Source organism: Myotis yumanensis, unplaced genomic scaffold (genome assembly GCF_028538775.1).
Source record: "Myotis yumanensis isolate MYYU_CA2020_CCGP unplaced genomic scaffold, mMyoYum1.0.hap1 SCAF_11, whole genome shotgun sequence".
In the NCBI taxonomy this organism is placed as follows: Eukaryota; Metazoa; Chordata; class Mammalia; order Chiroptera; family Vespertilionidae; genus Myotis; species Myotis yumanensis.
In genome coordinates this window covers 30,462,137-30,485,147 of record NW_027223762.1, presented here as the reverse complement: position 1 = coordinate 30,485,147, position 23,011 = coordinate 30,462,137, and the positions used below count along the sequence as shown (strand labels likewise).

Sequence of the window (23,011 nt, the reverse complement as noted above, 5' to 3'; positions counted from 1 at the left end):
GAAGAAAACATAAAAAACAAGTTTGCGGCTCAAGTCCCTCCTTGGCTATTTGCTGCAGTGAGTTTTCCCATTCCGCTTTGCAGGCAAAAGGCACGCTTCCCAGATCAAACCAAACTGTCCGAAAACGCTGTCTGCATCCCTCATGGTTAAAAGCGGAGACTTTGGTTCCCTTTCCCTCACACATCAAAGAAGGCGCTCGGGGAGGAAATAAACCATAATTAGGCACGAGCGAGCAGACAGACCCTTTCCTCTGCCTCCCCGATCCCCGCCCCCAGACCCTGGCAAACGGCCTGGGCGCGAGCGAGGCGCCGGCCGCCGCAGCTGCTGCAGCGAGAGCGCGCCCGCGCCCGCGCCCGGCGCCAGGACCTGGGCGGCGGCGGGGCCGGCCGGGGGCGCGCGCCCGGGAGCGCGCTCATGCAGCGGTTTTCTTCTCCCACAATCCAGAGGCTGCGGCGCGGGAGGGGCGGGGAGTCGGCGGAAGGATCTGCGCGCGGAGGGAGCGGCGCGCGCCTGCCGACGGCGGGCCGGCGGCCGGGGCTGGGCGGCGAGGGCCGGGGTGTGATGCGGCACTGCGGTCCTCCAGTCGTTGCTCCCGCTCCTCCAGAGCGCGCCGAAGACTAGGCTGGAGCGCGGCGGCCGTTTTGTGCCCGGGCTTCCCAGGGGCGCCCTGGCAAGGCTGGCGGGGCTCCGAACACTGGGGGGTTAGAGACACACAGTCAAGCCCCCACCCCCCCGGGAGGGGACGGGGGCTGGAGGCGAGGCGCGAGGGCGGCCGAGGGATGGTGTCTGCTGGGGAGGAAGGGGCGAGCCCTGCCTGTCGTTGGTGAGGGGCTGTGGGCAGGGGAGGCGCCGCGGTTCGCAGCAGCTCCGTGCGCGCTGGTGGGTGGAAGGTGTGGAGCGGCGCGTGGAGGGCGAGCCCGCCCGGCACCCTCCCCGTGACATCCGACGTGGTGGTCCGTTTAGCCCGCGTTGCGGTTAATTCATTGGGGGCAGCTTCGCGGATCGGGCTCCTGCGGGAGCCGGGCGACCGGGACGGGCTTTTTGTCTGGCGGCTCCAGCCCCCTTTCCCTTCCTCCTCCTCCTCCCGATGCCGTTTCCCTGCCCCTCCTCGCCCGGTACAGACATTTGCAGCGCAGCCTGCGGCTCGTGGCTGCTGCTGTCGAAGCCGCTGCTCGGGATTTCGGCTCGTTTCCCGCTGGGGTGTTTTTTGAGGAGGGAGAGCGTTTCTCTCCCCTCCACGATGGGATTTTCTTCCCGTGCCAGCATAGACTTTCATTGATTTCTACTTCAGCGTTTAGTGACCGATTCCCCTAGGCGTATTTCTGTGGTGGTTCCTTTTTTTTTTTTTTTCTTCTCAAATACATGAGCTGTAAAATGGAGAACGAAATTTTTACTCCCCTTCTGGAGCAGTTCATGACCAGCCCTCTGGTCACTTGGGTAAGTGGGTGTTCTTCATTGTACCTTTTGCTGCATTCTCTGTGGCCGCAGAGATGGAGGTGGGCATTCGTGTCGTGATGATCCTTCTGTTGTAGGTGAAAACGTTTGGACCTCTGGCTGCAGGAAATGGGACCAACCTGGATGAATATGTGGCTTTGGTAGATGGGGTGTTCTTGAACCAGGTCATGCTCCACATGTAAGTGTTCTTCTTTTTTTTTTTTTTTTTTTTTTTCTTTTCTCGGTAACTTGTTTTTCTTTGAAAAATTACATGCTGTGAACTTTAGAGATGTTATGTTTTAAGCTCCTAATTTGATTCTTTGGCCAGGAAAAAAAAAATTCAGGCATCTTAACAATTGGACCTTGAAAGAGGTGATGATCTTACATGCCCAGCCTATTTATCACAACCCAGAGATTAAAATGATGAAAACTTTAATTTTTCATTCCGTAAACCATGTATTGTCACTTGATTGTCTTCAGTGCTGAAATTCAAACCACATTGTGCCCCTCTGGTAATTTGGTAAAATAAGAGAAAGAATAAGAATAGTTTCCTAGGGGGGGGGGGGGGGGCGCCTTTACTGTGAAGTTATGTGCAATTGATGCAGAAGTGTTTCTTATTAACCTTTGTGTTTAAAAATAAATGTCTCAGAATTTGAAACTAGTGAAGTAACAGATTTCAGAAGAGAGAATTTCAAACAATAGTTCTGATTGGTGAGGGACTGTTGCTCACCAATAATTTAATAAATAGCAAATAATTTAAATGCTACTAAATCTGAGTAGATGATTTATTGTGTGAATTATTAGATTAATATTTGGGGGATCACTTTAAGGTGATAGAGCTAGTTTTGAAATTCAGGTAACTGAAATCTTGATGACAGCTAGGTAATGATGTGGTAGGCATATCTTTCTTTGTCTTTTATGTTTATGATATTGTGTTTGTATTAAGTAGGAAAGTTTTTGAGATGGGAATTGAATATTGAAATCATGTTGGTAGCTGGATCTGTGAAATAAAAACTTCAGTTTTATCATTGTGGCATACATGTATTGTGTGTACATTAGTGGAGGTTATGAAACTGAATTTTACAACTGTGCTCAAAATAATGAATATTTAGCCTTATTTCTCTTAATAGAATCTGATTACAAGAGTAGTTTGGAACTTTTAATTTAAAAATATTCTAATCTTTTATGTGAGAATCTCATGCATTATTAATAAATGTTACTAGAGAATAAGTCTACGATTAATAGTCTAATAACCTAAGGTATCAATTCTGTATTTTATTGGAAAATTTTTTTTTTAGATTTTTCTATTTAAAAGAGGGTACAAATCACACCCATAAATAATTGTTCCAGTGGTAACTCCTCAGTCTGTGTGTTCAAAGAGTTTGTGTGCTGTTTTTAATGTACGTGTTGATCCTACAGGAAGTATCATAGTAGTAGTATGTTTTCCAAAAGTGTTTTATTTGTATAGTCACCCAAAGAAATATATATGTTTTCTAAATGTGTGTATATATATATATATATATATATTTTATTTTTCTTAGGAAAGGTAAAAAGCATGTGGACATTACTTATTTTCAGGTTTAGTAAAAATATACTTTTGGCGGCTCTCCTATGGAACTATGTTTTGTCTTTGAAATATCCCACTATTTCCTAAGCAAAATGGTAGACTAATTAAATTGACTTCTATTTTAGGGAACACACATGACAGGAAGAGTAGCCATTACGGTAGATACTTAGAAGTTGTTCTCCTGTTTCTTTTTGGCTTGTTTTTAGACAGAAAAATTTGAATTTGTATGCTGACCTCTTAAAAAAATAGGTGTGTTTACAAAAATAGGAAAATACATTACTTAAGTTTTCCACTTTAATAGTTTTTATTTAAATGATTCTTTTTCCAAAAAAATATTTAGTTTATTTTGGAGTCCTAACTAGTTAGCAAAGATGCTAAAAACACATTAGCTTGTTTCCACTTTGAGTACAGTTAAAAATATATATGTATATTTTGAAAGTAATGGTGTTCCAAAATAGTGGTTGCCAAGTTGTTTTTGAGGGAGAACCTCAAATCTGCTTCTGTTTTCAGTTCCACCTCTCAGTTTCTTTAAAAGTTTTTACAGTGTCCTAATTCTGTTCTGAATGACCTATATTAATTAAAGGAAAAGAAAATTAAGAAAAAAAAAGTATGCTTTAGCTTTTTAAAAATAATTTGCTAAAATAAGACCAACACAAACTGTACTCAGTAAGTTAAACTAAAAGTTAGCCTTTGTCTAAGTAATTTCTACATGACATTTGGTTAATAGAATTTGTAAGAGTCCTTTGTAAATGAATCTTTATTTTTCTTTGTTTCTTGTGCTTATAGTTCATTGAGCTTCTTGGATCTGTGTGGGTTTGTAGTTTTTATCAAATTTGAAAAAGTTTTTACCATTGTTTATACACACACACACACACACACACTTTATTTTTGTCCCTTTTTTTCCCTTTTGGAAATCCAATTACATGTATATCAAGGCTGCTTGATGCTCACTGATGTTCTATTCACGCCTTTTCCAGTCTTCTCTGTTTCAGTTGGATAATCTTGCTAGGTCTCCAAGTTCATTAATCTTTTTTCTGTAATGTGTAATGTGCTGTTAATCCCATCCAGCATATTTTTTATTTCAGACATGGTTTTATCTCTAGAAATACAGTCTTTTAAAAATATCTTCCACATCTATAGCTTTCATACACTGTCTTTTTCCAGCTTCTTGAACATATGCTAGTAGAATTCAGGTATAACTGGCTGAATGTGCAGGTCTACAGTTCAATCTGTGTCATTTCTGAGTTGGTTTTGATAGATTTTTTTCTTACTATGGATTGTGTTTTCTTGCTCTTGCATGCCTGGTAAATTTTGATTGGATGCCAGGCATTTGGAATTTTACCTTGTTAGGTGCTGGATATTTTTGTATTCCATTAAATATTCTTGAGCTTTGTTCTGGGATGCAGTTAACTTGGAAACAGTTTGATCTTTTCAGATCTTGCTTTTAAGTTGTGTTAGGCAGTACCTCTGTTGTACTATTGAGGCAAAACCCTGCATAGTCCTCTAGCTTGTGGGAACAAGAAGTATTCCTGGACTTGTGTGAGCTGTAGGTGGTGTTCCTTCTAATCCTTGTTGCTGGTTCTTTCACTGTCCGTGGGTAGTTTACTCAAATACGTACGGATAAGTACTCAGCTGAAAACTTGAGAGGTCCCTCTGCAGATTTGTGCAGCTCTGTCTTAACTACTCTGCCTTGTATATGATCGTCACCTTGCTATCTCCAGACTAAATTATGTCTCCTCAACTCAGGGAGACCACTGTGCTCTGCTTGGGTTCCCCCTCCCTGTTCTGTGGCCTAGAAGTTCTTTCAAGGCAGTGAAGTAAGCTAGGGCAATTGTTAGTCATCTTGTGTGTTTCCCATCTATCGGAAATCTACTGTCTTTTGTGGCCTAATGTTCATTGTCTTGAAAAAATGCTTTCTGTATTTTGTCTTTTTCTTTTTCCCTGCAGTTGTTTCAGGCAGGAAGGTAAATTTGGTTCCAGTTATTCCGTCTTGGCCAGAGTGGAAATCTGTTTATATACTTACTAGAGGCCCGATGCACGAAATTCGTGCAAGAGTAGGCCCGCCCCCCCCCCCGCCCCCCCGCCCCCGTCGCCGGCACCAGCTTCCCTCTGGCTGCTGGCAAGCACCCGGGACTCGGGCTTCCTTCCAGTCACCGGCCGGCACCCAGGCTTTGCTCCGCCCGCTAGGAGGCACCCGGGATCCCGGCTGCCCTCAAAGCCCTGGCTTCGTCCAGAAGGTCATCCGGAAGTATATTACGCTTTTATTATTATAGATAATTACATTTTTGCCCTGCCACTCTTGTATTTCTGCTTTCACATGTGGCATAGAGTTTTGTTACAGGAGCCTTATGGTAGACTTTTATTTTCATGTAAAGTGTTAATTAAGAGTAAGGATATTGATTAATTTAGTGACTAGATTTGCCATTTTGGACCTAGAATCTGAAAGTAAACAGTTGATTTTTTCATGCCAGTTTACTGACTGCCTTATAATTTTGGAGTCTTTTCACTGACTTGGGATTCACTATATTCAGAGATGAATCGGGATTTCATTGAGTAGCTCCTTGAATCAAAGAATCTCTGTAAGAGCTTGTGACATGGTGTCAGTCCTCTTTAACTAATGGGAAGAGGAAGCTATTTAGAGATCTGGAATGATGGGCCAGCTCTTCTGCATGCTGCAGGGCATTTTCCTACTTAAACGGAATGAAAAAAATTTTTCTCAGTGCTGGTTATATACTTAGGGCTCGGTGACAGTGAAGTAGAAATAATCGTTTTTCTGTTTGAGATGTCATTCAGTTCTGTAACCAATTTTGAATATTACTTGCTATGAATTTTTAAGGAATTTGTGACAGCAGTTAATTTCATAATCTTAATGTTCACAAAGTATGCTATTTACATTACCTAAGCAGTTGGATATATGGATATGTTAGTGTTTTAAGGACTGAGAAAATTGTTATTAGTATCAAAACAATATTTGGAGTTACTCTATGATTCAATCCCATTAGATAGCTATTAAAATACTTAATAAATATGATATACTGGTGTGTAAATTTGTATATTTTTGTTTTTCCCCCCACGTCCCTCGTGGTTCAGGGTTCAGGATCTGGAAGAGGGGCCGCACACAAATGAAAGATACAAGACAAGAGATAATTTGGAAATATTGGGGGGCCAGGCAGGCAAGTCCAACTCAAGGGGAAGGACTTCCACTGGTGCTCAGGCCTCGCCAACCTTTTATTGGTTTGGGAATACACCCATAGCCCTGAGGCAGGCAATTTCCAGTAACAGGCAGACTAGCCCATCAGCAAGGATTTACATAATAATAAATGGGAAAGTTGCTTCAGCTACCATTGTCTGGACTAACAGTGGGTGCACAGCCCTGACCTTTGCCAGGGCTTCAAGGGTCACCAGCCTTCCAGGTTCCTTGTCCACACCTCTCTGCTAGTGAAGACAATAGGTGGCTTCCCACATACTGGTTATGGCTTTTCTTCTTTTAGATCGAGAGTTTGAAGGGACTTTAAAAGTCATCTACTGTGAAAACAACTTTTTAAAAAAATTTAAATTCTTTATTGCTTAAAGTATTACATGAGTCTCCTTTTTCCCCCATTGACCTCTCCCTGGCCACCCCCCGCCCCCCACCACATGCCCTCCCCCCCCCACTACTATCTGTGACCTTTGGTTATTCTCATATGCATGCATACAAGTCCTTTGGTGAGGGGTTAAGAGATCAACGAAAACAACTTTTTTAATGTTTTTTTAATTGATGTTAGAGAGAGAGAAAGAGCTATGTGAAAGAGAAACATCAATCCTATCTGCACCCTGACTGGGGATTGAACCTGCAACCTAGGTATGTGCCCTGACTGGGATGGAACCTGCAACCTTTTGGTGCCTGGGACAACACTCCAACCAACTGAGCCATCCGGCTAGGGCTGTGAAAACCATTTTTAATTAAATCCCTGACACATGGTCATCCAACTTCTGTTTTTCCTGAGAAGCAGTTTCATAAAGTGTAGCTATAAGTAACCATTTAGAGGAAGTTGACTGAGAAATGTTCCTTAGGTCTATCAATGCTTATGTTTAAAAAGTATATTTTGCCCTGGCCGGTTTGGCTCAGTGGATAGAGGATCCTGGGTTCGATTCCGGTCAAGGGCACGTACCTTGGTTACAGGCTTCTTCCCAGCCAGGGCCCTGGTCAGGGTGTGTGCAGGAGGCAACCAATCAATATGTTTCTCTCACATCGATATTTCTCTCTGTTTTTCCCTCTCTCTTTCCCTCTCTCTAAAAATCAATGGAAAAATATTCTCGAGTGAGGATTTAAGAAAAAAAAAGTAGATTGTCCTATCTCTATGACTATAATAACACTAACTTGACTTCTAAAATATATATAGGTTGTCTTATCAAGTATGGCATTGACTCAGAATTTTGATATGGTCACTCTGAGATTTTCTCATTGGACCTTCTGGTTTTTGTTTGTTGCTTCTTTAAAAACACACTCATGATGTAGTCAGAGTTGATATCTCATTACCAAGTTTTGTGACTTACCTCCCAAATATTTCTCGGATGTGTCCCTGACTCTTGGATTAATGCTGAAGCCTCTTAACTGGTCTTACCTTTGGGCATACTCCCTTCAACTTGTCTTCTCATCTGTGATCATATGAACTTTCTAAAACACTCTTTTTTTTTTTTTTTTAATATATTTTATTGATTTTTTACAGAGAGGAAGGGAGAGAGAGATAGAGAGCTAGAAACATCGATCAGTTGCCTCCTGCACATCTCCCACCGGGGATGTGCCCGCAACCCAGGCACATGCCCCTGACCGGAATCGAACCCGGGACCCTTCAGTCCGCAGGCCGACGCTCTATCCACTGAGCCAAACCGGTTTCGGCAGAACTTTCTAAAACACTCTTATCTTTAAGATGATTTAATAGCTTCTGCTTTTAGAGTAAGCATTATATAAGCTTCCAGATTCCTTTGAGATCTGGCTGATGCCTACTTCTCTAGTTTTATCTCTGCTTAGTACCACTCCTCAGTGCATAGCCTGCGATTAAGCAGATTTATAGATAAGCTGTGTTCTCATAGGTCTCTGTGCCTTTCGATATTCTTCCGGTCCCCAGAACACTCCCCTACCTCCTCACTGTTACTTTCCTGACTGCTGCTTACTTACCGACACTGCTTCTCTGCTGTTCCCTGGCTCATCCTAAGCTTAGTAGTACTCCAACTTGTGCTTCTGTCAAACCCTATATATCAGCGGTTCTCAACCTGTGGGTCGAGACCCCTTTGGCGGTCGAACGACCCTTTCACAGGGGTCGCCTAAGACCATCCTGCATACCAGATATTTACATTAAGATTCATAACAGTAGCAACATTACAGTTATGAAGTAGCAATGAAAATAATTTTATGGTTGGGTCACAACATGAGGAACTGTATTTAAAGGGCCAGGAGGTTGAGAACCACTGCTATATATACTTTGGTAACAGCATTTCTCTCATTGTATTGCAGTTCTTGGTATGTTTGACTCTGTTGACTACTTGTGAATTTCTGGAAGGTAGGGGCATCTCTTTCATCTCTCTATTCCTAGCGTAGTGCTTAATATACAGTAGGTTCTCGATGCACTTCTGTTGTACGAATGAATAATAGAGAGGGTATGTGGTAAAGTGGAATGAATTTGGGCTTTGAGTCCGAGAGACTTGAGTTCATTTCTCACTGCTACTTATTAGTGTGTGGTCTTAAACAATTTACTTACTATCTTCAAATCTTAGTTTCATTTTTAAGATGGGGGATAATGTTTCCTTCCTGGAGTAGACATAATCTGTACTAAGGGAGGGATAGTATCTATTTTCTGTTTTGTTGACCATGGTACCCCCAGGGCTGGTTACTGTCATTAGTATCATCCTGTGCGCTACCATACCTACCTATTTATATTTCTTCAAACAAGTCATGATCATTCACAGTGTAATTTTGTATGATCCCTGTTGTCATCACCTCTATATAGCTGTATGTAACTTTATCAAGTTACTTAACTATTCAATTTCCTCCTTTATAAACAGGATAAAAAGAATCATAGGGTTATGAGAAATCAATAGGATAATTTGTGCATAGTGCTTAGCATATAGCAAGTGTTCAAAAACTGTTAGCTGTTGATATCTTTATTGTTTTATTTCTATTATAATAATAATTTCTTCTAGATTGCCCTTGACCTCTCCTTTTTTTTTTAATGCTCACCCAAGGATATCTTTATTGATATTAGAAAGAAAAGAAGAGGGAGGGAGAAAAAGAGAGAGGGAGGGCGAGAAAGAGAGAAACATTGATGAGAGAAAAAAACATCAGTTATTGCCTCCTTGTATGCGCCTGACCAAGAATCGAACCCGGTGTTCCAGACAATGCGCCAACCAATTGAGCCACTTGGCCAAGACCCCCCCCAGTTTTTTTTGGCTTGCAAATTATGTCTATTCTTTTTTGTTGTTGTTAATCCTCACCCAGTGATACTTTTTCCATTGATTTTTAGAGAGTGGAAGGGAGGGGGAGAGACAGAGAAAGAAACATTGATGTGAGAGAGACACATCGATTGGTTGCCTCCCACATGTGCCCCGACCTGGGCTGGGGATCGAGCCTGCAATCAAGGTTTATGCCCTTAATTGGAATTGAACCCTCACCCTTCAGCCCACAGGCCTATGCTCTCACCACTGAGCAACCGGCTAGGGCTCTACTTGTTCTTTAACACCCTGTGAAGTCCCTTGGGAGAGTTAATTGTTCTTTCCTCTATGATCCCATACCTACCTTCATTAAATTGTTAAAGTGATATGACTACTAGACAGCATTTAGAGGCTAGAGATTTTATGTTGCATATCACCACCACCTAGCATAGATTATCTACACTAATAAAAGAGAAACATGGTAATTAGCGTACAACTGCTACCCTTTTCATTGGCTAATCAGTGAGTATATGCAAATTAACTGTCAGCCAAGATGGCAGCCGGCAGCCAGGCAGCTGGAAGCGAACATGAGGCTTGCTTGCTGCAGTAAAGGAGGACTCCAACGTTCCCCGCCTGCGCTGCCGGCCTCTGAGCTGGCAGTTGGAAACTTTGTAACAAATACAGAAGCTAAACAAAACCCTGGGATCTCAGAGCGGGAGTTATACATTGTTTCGATTATAGAACGCAAACAAACCAGCGGAAGCCTCAGAGCTAGAGCCAGAGCTAAAGCTGGCCCAGAAGAAAATAAAAAAAGAGAAAAAAAAAGGAGCGGTTGGAAGCTTCAGTCAACAACCACCAGCCTGAAAGCAGCCCTCAGCCCCTCACCCAGACTGGCCAGGCACCCCGGCGGGGACCCCTACCCTGAAGGGTGGGTGACCAGCTGCAAACAGCCATCATCCCCTCATCCAGGCTGGCCAGGCACCCCAGTGGGGACCCCCACCCTGATCCAGGACACCCTTCAGGGCAAACCAGCTGGCCCCCAGGCCTCTATCCTATCTACACTAATAAAAGAGAAACATGGTAATTGGCGTACGACCACTACCCTTTTCATTGGCTAATCAGTGAGTATATGCAAATTAACTGTCAGCCAAGATGGCGGCCGGCAGCCAGGCAGCTGGAAGCGAACATGAGGCTTGCTTGCTTCAGTGACTGCAGACTCCAACGTTCCCCGTCTGACTTGCCGGCCTCTGAGCTGGCAGTTTGGAACATTCTAACAAATATACAGAAGCTAAACAAAACCCCGGGATCTCAGAGCTGGAGTTATACATTGTTTCGATTATAGAATGTAAACAAACCAGCAGAAGCCTCAGAGCTAGAGCCAGAGTTAAAGCTGGCCCAGAATAAAAAAAAAAAGAGAGAGAGAAAAAAAGGAGCGGTTGGGAGCTTCAGTCAACAATCACCAGCCTGAAAGCAGCCCTCAGCCCCTCATCCAGACTGGCCAGGCACCCCAGTGGGGACCCCCACCCTGATCCAGGACACCCTTCAGGGCAAACCAGCCAGCCCCCAGGCCTCTATTCTATATAGTAAAAGGGTAATATGCCTCCCAGCACCGGGATCAGCGGAGCCACGAGGCCTCCTGGCACCGGATCAGCGTGACAGGGGGCAGCGCCCAAACCCCCTGATTGCCCTGCGGCTCTGTGTGTGACAGGGTGCGGCGTCCCAACCCCCCGATCGGCCCTGCTCTGTGTGTGACAGGGTAGAGCCATAACCTCCCCATCAGCCCTGCCCTGAGTGTGACAGTGGCGGAGCCCCAACCCCCTGATCAGCCCTGCTCTGTGGGTGATAGAGGGTGGCGCCCCAACCCCCTGATCTGCCCTGCTCTGTGTGTGACAGGGGGCGGTGCCCTAACTCCCCTATCGGCCCTACTCTGTGCGTGACGGGGGAGCTCCCCAACCCCCTGATGGGCCCTGCTCTGTGCGTGACAGGGGGGAGCTCCTCAACCCCCTGATGGGCCCTGCTCTGTGCATGACAGGGGGCAGCGCCCAACCCCCTGGTTGGCCCTGCTCTGTGCATGATAGGGGGCAGCGCCCCAACCCCCTGATGGGCCCTGCTCTGTGCGTGACAGGGTACAAAGCTCCAACCCCCTGAAGGGCCCTGCTCTGTTCGTGACAGGGGGCAGCGCCCCAACCCCCTGATTGGCCCTGCTCTGTGCGTGACAGGGGGTGGTGCCCCAACCCCCCAATCGGCCCCACCCTGAGCGTGACTGAGGGTGGCATCGCAACCTCCCAATCCGCCCTGCTCTGTGCATGACGGGGTGGCACCCCAACTCCCCAATCAGCCCTGCTCTGAGCCTGACCAGGGGCTGCACCTAGGGATTGGGCCTGCCCTCTGCCACCCAAGAGCAGGCCTAAGCCAGCAGGTCATTATTTCCCAAGGGGTCCCAGACTGCGAGAGGGAACAGGCCGGGCTGAGAGACCCCCCTCCCCCCCCCACCGAGTGCACAAATTTTTGTGCACCGGGCCTCTAGTATAGTATAAGGGTAATATGCCTCCCAGCACCGGGATCAGCGGAGCCACGAGGCCTCCTGGCACCGGATCAGCGTGACAGGGGGCAGCGCCCAAACCCCCTGATCGCCCTGCAACTCTGTGTGTGACAGGGTGCGGCGTCCCAACCTTCTGATCGGCCCTGCTCTGTGATAGGGTGCGGCACCCCAACCCCTGCCTCCTCCTCCCCCCACAGGCCCTGCTCTGTGTGTGACAGGGTAGAGCCATAACCTCCCCATCGGCCCTGCCCTGAGTATGACAGTGGCGGTGCCCCAACCCCTTGATCGGCCCTGCTCTGTGGGTGATAGAGGGCAGCGCCCCCCAACCCCTGCCCCCACGGGCCCTGCTCTGTGTGTGATGGGGTAGAGCCATAACCTCCCCATTGGCCCTGCCCTGAGTGTGACAGTGGCGGCGCCCCAACCCCCTGATCCGCCCTGCTCTGTGTGTGACAGGGGGCGGTGCCCTAACCCCACTATCGGCCCTGCTCTGTGCGTGACAGGGGGTACCTCCCCAACCCCCTGATGGGCCCTGCTCTGTGCATGACAGGGGGGAGCTCCCCAACCCCCTGATCGGCCCTGCTCTGTGCATGACAGGGGGCAGCACCCAACCCCCTGATTGGCCCTGCTCTGTGCATGACAGGGTACGGAGCCCCAACCCCCCTGATGGGCCCTGCTCTGTGCGTGACGGGGGTGGCGCCGCAACCTCCCCATCGACCCTGCCTTGAGTGTGACAGGGGGTGGTGCCCCAACCCCCCAATCGGCCCTACCCTGAGCGTGACTGAGGGTGGCATCGCAACCTCCCAACCCGCCCTGCTCTGTGCATGACAGGGGGCAGCGCCCCAACTCCCCAATCAGCCCTGCTCTGAGCCCGACCAGGGGCTGCACCTAGGGATTGGGCCTGCCCTCTGCCACCCGGGAGCAGGCCTAAGCCAGCAGGTTGTTATCTCCCGAGGGGTCCCAGACTGCGAGAGGGAACAGGCCGGGCTGAGGGACTCCCTCCCCCCCACCCCCCCCGCCCCAGTGCACAAATTTTTGTGCACCGGGCCTCTAGTCTATAATAATAAAAGCATAATATGCTAATTAGATCAGACATCCTTCTGACGGCCTTCCAGATGAAGCCGGGGCTGCGAGGGAAGCCCGGGTCCCGGGTGCCTGCTGGTGGCTGGAGGGAAGCCTGTGTCCCAGTTGCTAGAGGGAAGCTGGTCCCGGCAGACAGGGGAAGGAAGGCCTACTCTTGCATGAATTTTGTGCATTGAGCCTCTAGTGTATGTCATAAGATTCTAGTAAATGTCAAAGGAATGAATGAAGACATTTTGTAATTTTACTCATTTTTGAAAATTTGAAAACACTCTCTAGTATTGTAGGATTTACTTTTTAGTTTGTCTTCTATTTCTCTCTCTTTTTTTTTCCCTCTGTCCCCTTGCTTGTCTTAATTACCTTTATTGGATATTTTCTCCACCTATGTTATGTCTTGCTTGAGGTGAGGTAAGAATAAGTCATAGTCCATGGTTTTGTCTGGTATTAGAATACTTAGTTCCTTCAGTTTGGTTTCTAGTAACTTTCCTGATGAAGTCCAACATAGTGAGATTTTTGTCCATAGGCTTGTATTAGATTGATGTCTTCAAGAGCAATCTATACTGAATGTCTGCTTCTTAGTATGACATATACCCGGTGAAACTATAGAAAATGATGAGAACCTAGAGAGAAGAACAGTTGAACTAGTTGCTACATATGGGAGTATTTTTAAACTTTTAACTGAAATTTTTCTTTGTAATATGTATTAATTATGGGAAAGCGGTCCTCACAGGATAGTTGGAAAGGAAGACCAGTTCTTAACTATACTCTTTCAGAAGAACACGAGTTGACCTTCTTTTAAGATTTATGAAACAGATTGGTACCACTCTTAAGCACATTGGTGAGACCCAGGGCAAGTATTTGCCACAAAAGGCCTAAATATTTAAAGGTTCTAAACCAGGCTAACAAATTGTCAAATATGTTCTGGTCTTTTATCTTGATACATATACCTTCATAATGACTTAAAATGAAAGATTCCAATTTTTAATTTGTGGAATTTAGAATTCAAAAGCTCACAGTTTTACATCCTCCTATTGTCCCTGGTTCTGTCTGGCACCACAGAGAGGTTTTATGTGCGTGCCTGTGGGCATCCTGCATGCATGACTGCAGTCCAAGCTCTTGTACTCCCTCCTCCAAACAACTGTTTCTCAGCCCAAGGGTGTACACGTCTGTAGCACAGTCCATTCTTAGAACAGACCTGGAATAGAGGCTGAAATTAGGTTAGAGATATTTGGGCAAGAACTTCCAGGATCCCTGATAATTGCAGTGTCATCTAGAAGGGGCATGTATGGGTACATCCTCTTGTTTCCTGGACTCCTTGCCCAGTGGTGAGGGGCATGGTCTGAGGAGGGCCAGAGTGGGACTCAGGCCACAGACCTTTTTGCCAGGATCTAAATACAGTATTCAGTGAGAGGAATGAAGGGATGGTTCATCCAAATATCTATTCAGTAAATCATTTCTGCGGGCTTACTTTATGACAAACTATCTGCTAGGTACTGGGGATATGATGCTGAATAAGGTGTAGTCTTACCCACTGGTAAGGGGGTTGAGCATGTAAACAAATGGCAGTGTGATATATGTGCTATGTGACGCAACTATGGACTTGATCCATGTTGGCATAAAGAGAAGTGATTGTTTACATGGAGGGAAAGCTTCTTTGAGGAGGGAACATTTGTACTGGGACATGAAAGTTGAGTAGGAGCAATCAGGTGAATAAGAGCCATAAACAGTGAGAGTAGAGGGAAGGACATTGTAAGCTAAGAAAGTAGCATGAAGATATAAATAAAAATGGTTGAATCAGGGAACTGTAGGGTATTTTGTATGGCCAAAGCAGAGACTGTATACTTTTTACACTTGGGAAATGCGTTTGAAGAGGTGGGGAGTGGAAGATACTATGTAGGTAGATACCATGTTTAAAAGATTAGATTTTTTTGTGTGTGGAAACATGTATTAATTAGTTCACATTCTAGCTGGAGAAACACAACCAACAAGATGTGTTGTGTGTGTGTGAAGATATACACACAAGAAGGGAGATGGGGAGAGAGAAGGGAGGTCGAGGAGGAGGTAGTGTGATGTTAAGAAATTGGCTCATGAAGGCTTGGCTAGTCCAAAATCTCATGGGGTAGGCAAGCAGGCTGGAGACTCGGAAGAATTATATTGAGCTAAAGGCAGTTTGTTAGCAGGTCTGTACCATTAATGCCTTCAAATGATTGGGTGAGGTCCATTCACATTATGGAGGATAATCTACTTTATTCAAAATCCATTTATTTAAATGATAATCTTATTAAGAAAACACATTCATAGAACATTCACCATGGTCCAGCCAAGTTATACATAAAAGTAACCATCACAACTAGTGTTTCTTAAACTGGGCCCACAGATATTCATGGGGGTCCATGAGTACTTTAGGAATGTTAGTTTTTGTGTTTTCATTTCAGTAAGTTATTTTTCAAGAGATAATAACAAAATTCTTTTGCAGCAATAACTTATATTTGAAAGTGTTTTTCATATACTAAGACTAGTTTCTTAGGCTGCTTTCTCAGACTGGGCCCACGGACAGTTCCTCACAGATTTTTGATATTGTTCTTTCCTTAAAAGCCATCACTGCCTTACTCTAGCTTGGAAAACAGTAATATGGGTTATGTAAATCATAGATAGAACTGAAACAAGGTGTTTGCATTTTAGAAGGATTGATGTTGGTGCTGATGAGGGTCAGAACAGAAATAACAGAATTGATGTATTAGTGATATGGAAGAGAGATAACACTGCAGTGATGGGACGTGGTCACCAGTTTGACTTGGAGAATGAGAGGGATGAGTCTAGGGTTATTACCAAGTTTTTTACTTGGGTGGAGAGGAGATGGGCACTGCCTTTTGTAAGACATTACAGGTGACTGAAAAGTTGAGGGGAGGGGAAGTGTAGAAAATAAGTTCTGAGTTTATTTTGGATTGTTTGGTGAACAGTGAGAAAAATACCTTTTGTGGGCAGGTGGAAACAGGTCTGGTACTCAGGGAGAAACTAGAATAGAGATAGAGATATGGGAATTAGCTTTTTAGTTTGTAACAGAAACTAAGGACATGGATGTTAGGGGAAAAATGTAGATGAGGGCCAATTGCAGTTCCTAGGAAACAGCAACATTAAAAGGTTGGAGGTTTAAGGAAAGCGGAAAAATTACACTGGGAAGAATCACAAAAGGAGTCAGTTATAGATGAATACAAGTATTGTCATGCTGGGTGATGACTTGAGACTTGGAAACCACACATTTGTAGTGGAGCCAATTAGCATGGTTTGAATAACTTATTCAGTAATGCTTAGCTGCTCAGAAACTGACAAAGATATCTTGTAGAGTTTATTCAGAATTGGGGATTGACATGTAGATAGATATGAGATGGGATATTCTCAGGTGCATAGTGAAATGAACAGAGTGTGAGCATTAAAGTGAGGAGGAAAGTTGGAGTCAGCAGAGGTTGTAGTAAAGATGAAGGAAAACAGTAAGGATGAAGGGGTGAGAAGGGATAGAATAGTTTGAGGTCAGGGGATTTTTAGAATTTGATATTTTTGGAGGTTGCAATTCTGAGTGGTGAGTTAGGGCCAAAGTTAAACGATGCTAATGGGTTGATAAAATGGAATAGAGTGAAAAATAACTAAAGTAGAGAAGGAATTTACTTTCTTATTCTTTATGTAGCTATAATCTATTGATTACCACTAGAGATAGAAATTAGTATTTTGAATTAAAATAGAAACTGGAAAATAAATAGCTAATAAAAAAGTTTAATAGTAATGTTAATTGTAACTTTTTATTTTAGCATAATCCTTGTATTAAAATCAAACTCTGGGAATATCTCAGTAGTTTTTTAGAAAGTTTTTTAGTGTGAATACTTTCCTAGTGATGGCTAGAAAAAAAATTGAACTTCACATCATTATTGACAATAATGACCCAGAGCCTGACTGTTTCCTTTGCCTGGGTGATAAAGGACTAATGAAGATGGTTTAGTCTTAGGTATTGAGTCCTAGTCTAAAGTTGTGGAGGATGACCAATAGAGGCAATACTTCAACCCATTTTTGTTTTGTTTTGTTAAAACTGGTTTAAAAAGGTAAATCATAGTAAAATCTCAGTTAATTTGAATGTTCAGAGAAAAGAGTGTTGAGTTTCCTCATAATTGACCGCTAACTTAATTTTTTCCAGCTCCTTGTTTAAAATCTTCGCAAATGAACTGTTTCCACTTTTGTAAATAGAATATGCATATGATGATTCAGAATCTTGTAGTATCTAATTTTATTGTTTTAAACTTAAGTATTTGTATTAAGTATTGAGTGTATATAACTAAGATGAATCATAGTAAATAGTGATTGATCCCAAGCATGTATTTGAGAACAAATCTCTAGTTATTAGCTTGGTTTTTTTTTACCTTTCTTTCTTTAATTTGTATGAATTTTATGTTTTCCTTTAAGGGAGGGAGAGAGAGAGAGAGGGAGAGAGAGAGAGAGAAGAGAGAAACATTGATTAGTTGCCTCCCTCAAACGCCCTGATCAGGAATCGAACCCAAACCTTTTTGGTGTATGGAACCTTTTTTTTTTTTAATGTAGAGAAACTGATGATGATAAAAGGATTTTCTTATCAAATTTTAAAACTTGCTGGGTACGTTTTTATGACTGTATACATTATTAATTAGAACAGATTATACTTTGGAAAATATTTTTTAAAAGTTTTTCTTCATTTTGGATGGCTTTATTGCTTCTCAAAAATGACAGTGATACTTGTCACTGATAATTAATCAAGTGAACTATGTCAATTACCTTAGGAGGCTTTATGGACTTCAGGTTAAGAATCTGTAACTCTGTTGAATTGATATTATGGGAGTGAAAGCATAAGTCTGTCCCTAATCATGGAAAATACCTCATTTATATATCTGCTCAGTTTGAGATTTCTTGAGTCTCTAGGATTGACGCGGGTCTGGAGCAAATACTGCCTTAGAATACTGATTAAAACAAATCTCTGTGACCCTGTTGTAAGGATTAAGGACAAGGGGTGAAAGTTAACATCACAGATTAGTGATGCCTATTGGTGCTATAAACAATCTTTGTTTTAATTACTGGCCATGTGGTTGACCACCGTATGAATGAAGGTTCTGTTACATTATGAAGGCACTAATTAGCATAATATTAAGTACTCAGGTCTCCATAACAAGAACAGGAATTGATTTGCCAAATATAGTGTTCTCAAAGTGAGGTCACAGGTTGCTGGAGGTGTGCTTGTTTGTCAGGTCAGAATTATTTTCATAATAATATTAAGATGTCATTTCCTTTTTTGGTCTGTGTTGCAAAAGCATTGATGGTGCAAAGCAAATGTGAATAAAACTGCTGACACCTTAGTATCAATCAAGGAGTGGAATCGAATTGTATGGGTAGTCATTGTATTCTTCACACAATGTACTTGTAGTTAAAAAGAAATCCAGTTGCACTTAAAAATGTCCTCGATGAAGCAATAAGTTATTTTATTGAGTCTTGATCATTGAGTACATATCTGTAACATTCTGTAGGACAAAATGGGAAGTATGCTTTAAACATATCTGTTGCAGAATGAAGTGTGATGATTATCTCGAGAGAAAAATACTTGTGATTTTTTGAGTTGCAAGCTGAACAAGTCTATTTTGTGGAACACTATTTTTACTTGAAAGAACTAAAAAAACTATAGTTATTCAGATTTGAGCATTGGGCAGACATTTTCTCAAAAATGAGCAAAGTGAGCCCTGGCTGGTGTGGCTCAGGCGATTGGAGCACCGTTCCATGCACCAAAAGGTTGTGGGTTCAGTTCCTGGTCAGGGCACATACTTAGGTTGCGGGTTAGATCCCCAGTCAGGGCACATAATGGGAAGGCAACCTATCAGTATTTCTCTCACATCAATGTTTCTTTCTCTCCCCCCACCCCCCCTTGTCCTTGGGTGAGGGTTTAAAAAAAAATGAACAAAGTGAGCCTGTCACTTCAAGGAAAACAACTGATAGTATGTGTTATCAGTGATAAAATTTGAATTATAGAAAGCATGAGCTTAGTAGTTCTCAATATTAAAGACCTTTCGGATAAGATATTAACGTGGTGTGGGTTTTTTTTGGTATTGAATAATAAAATGTGCAAAATTTGGAAGATCTCTATATAACTCAATGAACCAATATTTTAAAAATGACCAATGCATAATAAGCAATCATGGATATGCAAAAGATTTATTCAATGTGCCTGAGAGACCAGTGGAAGAAAAGGTCATTGATACAATTTCAGACTCCAAATTACAACCAACCTGTAAGAAAGTACCACTTTCCTGAATTTGGTAGCATCAAAGAAGAATATCAGTAATTATCTGAAAAGGCTATTAAAATACTCTTCCTTTCTTTTGTAAGTTTTCTTTATGTACATTGAACAGAATAGTGTATCATTGCACGTTGAAAGCAGAAGCAGATTTAAGAATCCAGATGTCTTCTATTAAGCCAGACATTAAAGAGATTTACTCAGTTGTAAAAGAATGTCACTTCCCGCTAAAATTGTTTGTTTTTTGGAAAAAATGCTCTTAATGTTAACATACAATGAGTTTGTTATTTTTAGATGGTTGAATACAATATTTTCAATTATTAATTTTTAATGTAGTAAATATATAGAGATATAACTCATATAAAGAAAAGCTCTTTGGAGTCCTCAGTAAATTTTAAGAGTGAAAAGGGATCCTTAGACCGGAAAGTTAGAAAATTGCTAGCCTGATATTTTTTTTTTTTTTTTTTTTTTTTTTTTTTTAAATATATTTTATTGATTTTTGACAGAGAGGAAGGGAGAGAGATAGAGAGCTAGAAACATCGATGAGAGAGAAACATCGATCAGCTGCCTCCTGCACACTCCCCACTGGGGATGTGCCCGCAACCCAGGTACATGCCCTTGACCGGAATCGAACCCGGGACCTCTCAGTCCGCAGGCCGACGCTCTATCCACTGAGCCAAACCGGTCTCGGCTAGCCTGATATTTTAAGGGCTCATGTTGGCCTGTTCTAAAATGTAAAGGGTAGCTCTTCAGTCATTTTATGCAGTTCAGATATTCAGATAAAATCAAGATTAAGTGTAAGTATAGTGTTAGATTTTATTCTTTTTGTGTCCATTTGCAACTTTTATATCAAAACATTAGTTCTGTGTTAAATCAGTGAATATCACTCCATACTGCTAACCCAGTCTTGGGCTAACTAGAAGATGTCGTAGATATTTCTTCAACCCTTGAAGAGGTAACAATGTATCATAAGTTATGAGAAAGCATAAGAGGGGGGCTGTGTAATGATCTCTATGTGGTAATTACATGTCACATGCAAGAATGATTGTTTAGTCATTATAAAGATTTAGTTAGTAATATATGTGAAGATATTCTGTAGATATATAAAATATTAATATTAGGTTTTATTGTGGTCATCATGCACAGTGATACAATTTGTGAAAAATGGGAGAAATTAAGGTAAAGAGATACTTTTTAAAAATAACAATTCTTCTCCCTGATTATTCTCAAGGCTAAGATAGATACCTTACTAAGATAACCCTAAATGGAGGTGATATTTACCCAGTTAATTATTTTTCATAAAGCAATCATTCTGGTATAGTTACTTCATTTGTTTCATGCAAATGTTACGTAATTATGTGCTACCATACAAGATATCTCAAAAATTAAAAAAAACCCTCTGTATACAACTAGTTTTAAGTTAGAGTGGCATGATCAAAAACATGAGCACATGTAGTTGTTAAGCACCAACACTAAACAGATGGTCCAAGAGGATACATAACAGGTTTACAGTCTGGTTTGAAGAGCATAAAGCCATTAAAACTATCAGATTTCTGTTTCTCATAGATACTAGTCAATGAATAAGTAAAGACATAATCCTTGGATCTAGAAGGACCAAATCTTAGAATATTAGTGTTGTAGAATTGCTAACATTTCCTTCATCTATTACCCTAATTTAAAAATCACTATATACCGTGGTGGATAATACCATTGCCTGTTTATTGAAATTAATGTGTCTTGTCATAAGTAGGTCATTTATAAATGTGAAATTGCTTGAGGCTCTCTTTTGCTGCCATGTTGCATTTAACTTCTGGCTGGACAGATTTGAGCTATATTGCTAGGCTATTTGCCTCTCCAGCATTTTTTAATTTTTATTTAACAAAAGAAAATGGTTGATTTGAGATTGTTAGTTTGGAAAGAGCTATGTGTAATCAAAAAGGTACTTGCTCATATATCACATGTATCATTCAGTTGCTCATCTTTTATTTTAGAGAAAGACCATTCCAAATATAAATTATTCTTTTTTAAGGTATGTTTTCAAAGGGAATAATCAAAACTTTATTAATTATGACTATTCTGAGTTAATGTTATTTAGTATTTTAATATTGAACATAAAAGAGAATGTTTAGAATACTTAGTAGACTACAATATCCTTTTAGAGAATTTTGGAGTCATATTGTACTACATACTGTTTGTTTAATTACTGTATGTACTGTGACTGTTATTGTATAAAGAAGTAAACCTGAAATTACACGAAGGAATGGAGTGCTTTCGTTCTTTACTTTTGACAGAATAAATTATTTATATTGTTTTCTTTTCTTTATTGATTAAGATATTACATTTGTGTCCTTATCCCCCCATTGCCTCCCCACCCCCCTACTCATACCCTCACCCTCCTGGTGTCTGTGTCCATTGGTTAGGCTTATATGCATGTATACAAGTCCTTTGGTTGATCTCTCCTCCTTACCCCCACCCTCCCCTCCCTTCCCTCTGAGGTTTGACGGGTCTGATGGATGCTTCTCTGTCTCTGGATCTGTTTTTGTTCGTCAGTTTATGTTGTTCATTGTATTCCACAAATGAGTGAGATCATGTGATATTTATCTTTCTCTGACTGGCTTATTTCGCTTAGCATAATGCTTTCCAGTTTTTTGTTGTTGTTTTTTCTTGATTTTTTTTGTACTTCCTAATCTGCTCCATATTTATTTATTTATTTATTTTTATTGTCTAAAATTTTACATATGTCTCTTTTTCCCCCAATTGACACCCCCTGCCCCCAGCCATTCCCACCCCGGGCAAGCCCCCACCGCCCCAGTGCCTGTGTCCATTGGTTATGCTAATATGCATGCATACAAGTCTTTTGGTTGCTCTCTAAGCCCTGCTTTCCAGTTTTATTTTCTTATGTTTATGTGCAGTCTCACACATCTTACAACTGAATTTCTAGCATTGAATCCTACGTATATATAAAATGTGCTTCGGCTAAGTAACAGATACAATTACTTATTTTTTCCCTAGAAGTAAATAAAATGACCAGACTTCAGAAAACATAATTTTTTTGTGGGTGTTTTGTCTCTCTTTTAAAATACGTTTTAGCCCTGGCCAGGTAGCTCATTTGATTAGGTAGGGGTCCTCAAACTTTTTAAACAGGGGGCCAGTTCACTATCCCTCAGACCGTTGGAGGGCCGGACTATAGTTTAAAAAAAAACTATGAACAAATTCCTCTGCACACTGCACATATCTTATTTTGAAGTAAAAAAACAAAACGGGAACAAATACAATATTTGTATTTGCATGTGGCCCGCGGGCCGTAGTTTGAGGACCCCGGGATTAGAGCATCATCTGATTCCATCTCCAGTCAGGGCACATAGAAGAATCAACCAATGAATGCATAAATAAGGGGAACAACAAATTGATGTTTCTTTCTCTCTTTTTCTCTCTCTCCCCCTCTGCCTTTCTCTCTCTAAAATCAATCATTAAATAAAAATGTTTTACATGATTAAAAGGATTATTTAATACCAAAAGTTTCATAGTGAAGAACAGCAGTCCTACTTCCTTTTTTTAAAGCAGTTTCTTCTTTCACTTAGCCCCATATACTATGGTGATAATATGCTTACCCTAGTATTTTTTGATTTCTCCCTTTTGGACATTTTCTATTAACTTCCTGATAATGATAGATGAGGTTTTAGCT

At 42.1% G+C, this 23,011-nt stretch overlaps 1 protein-coding gene across 5 annotated transcripts in view; it reads left to right on the top strand.

The window, feature by feature from the left end:
- Positions 1-680: 680 nt before the first annotated feature.
- CCDC88A (coiled-coil domain containing 88A) overlaps positions 681-23,011 on the top strand; it is a 109,487-nt gene continuing 87,156 nt past the window's right edge. For 3 of the 5 annotated variants that reach the window (XM_070429238.1, XM_070429237.1, XM_070429235.1), the window contains exons 1-2: positions 785-1,437; positions 1,533-1,633. In XM_070429238.1, coding sequence (XP_070285339.1) covers positions 1,363-1,437; positions 1,533-1,633 — 176 coding nt within the window. In that variant the 5' untranslated portion in view covers positions 785-1,362. Of the gene's footprint in view, positions 1,438-1,532; positions 1,634-23,011 lie in introns of all 5 variants that reach the window. The other 2 variants (XM_070429234.1, XM_070429236.1) reach the window with 2 other exon arrangements.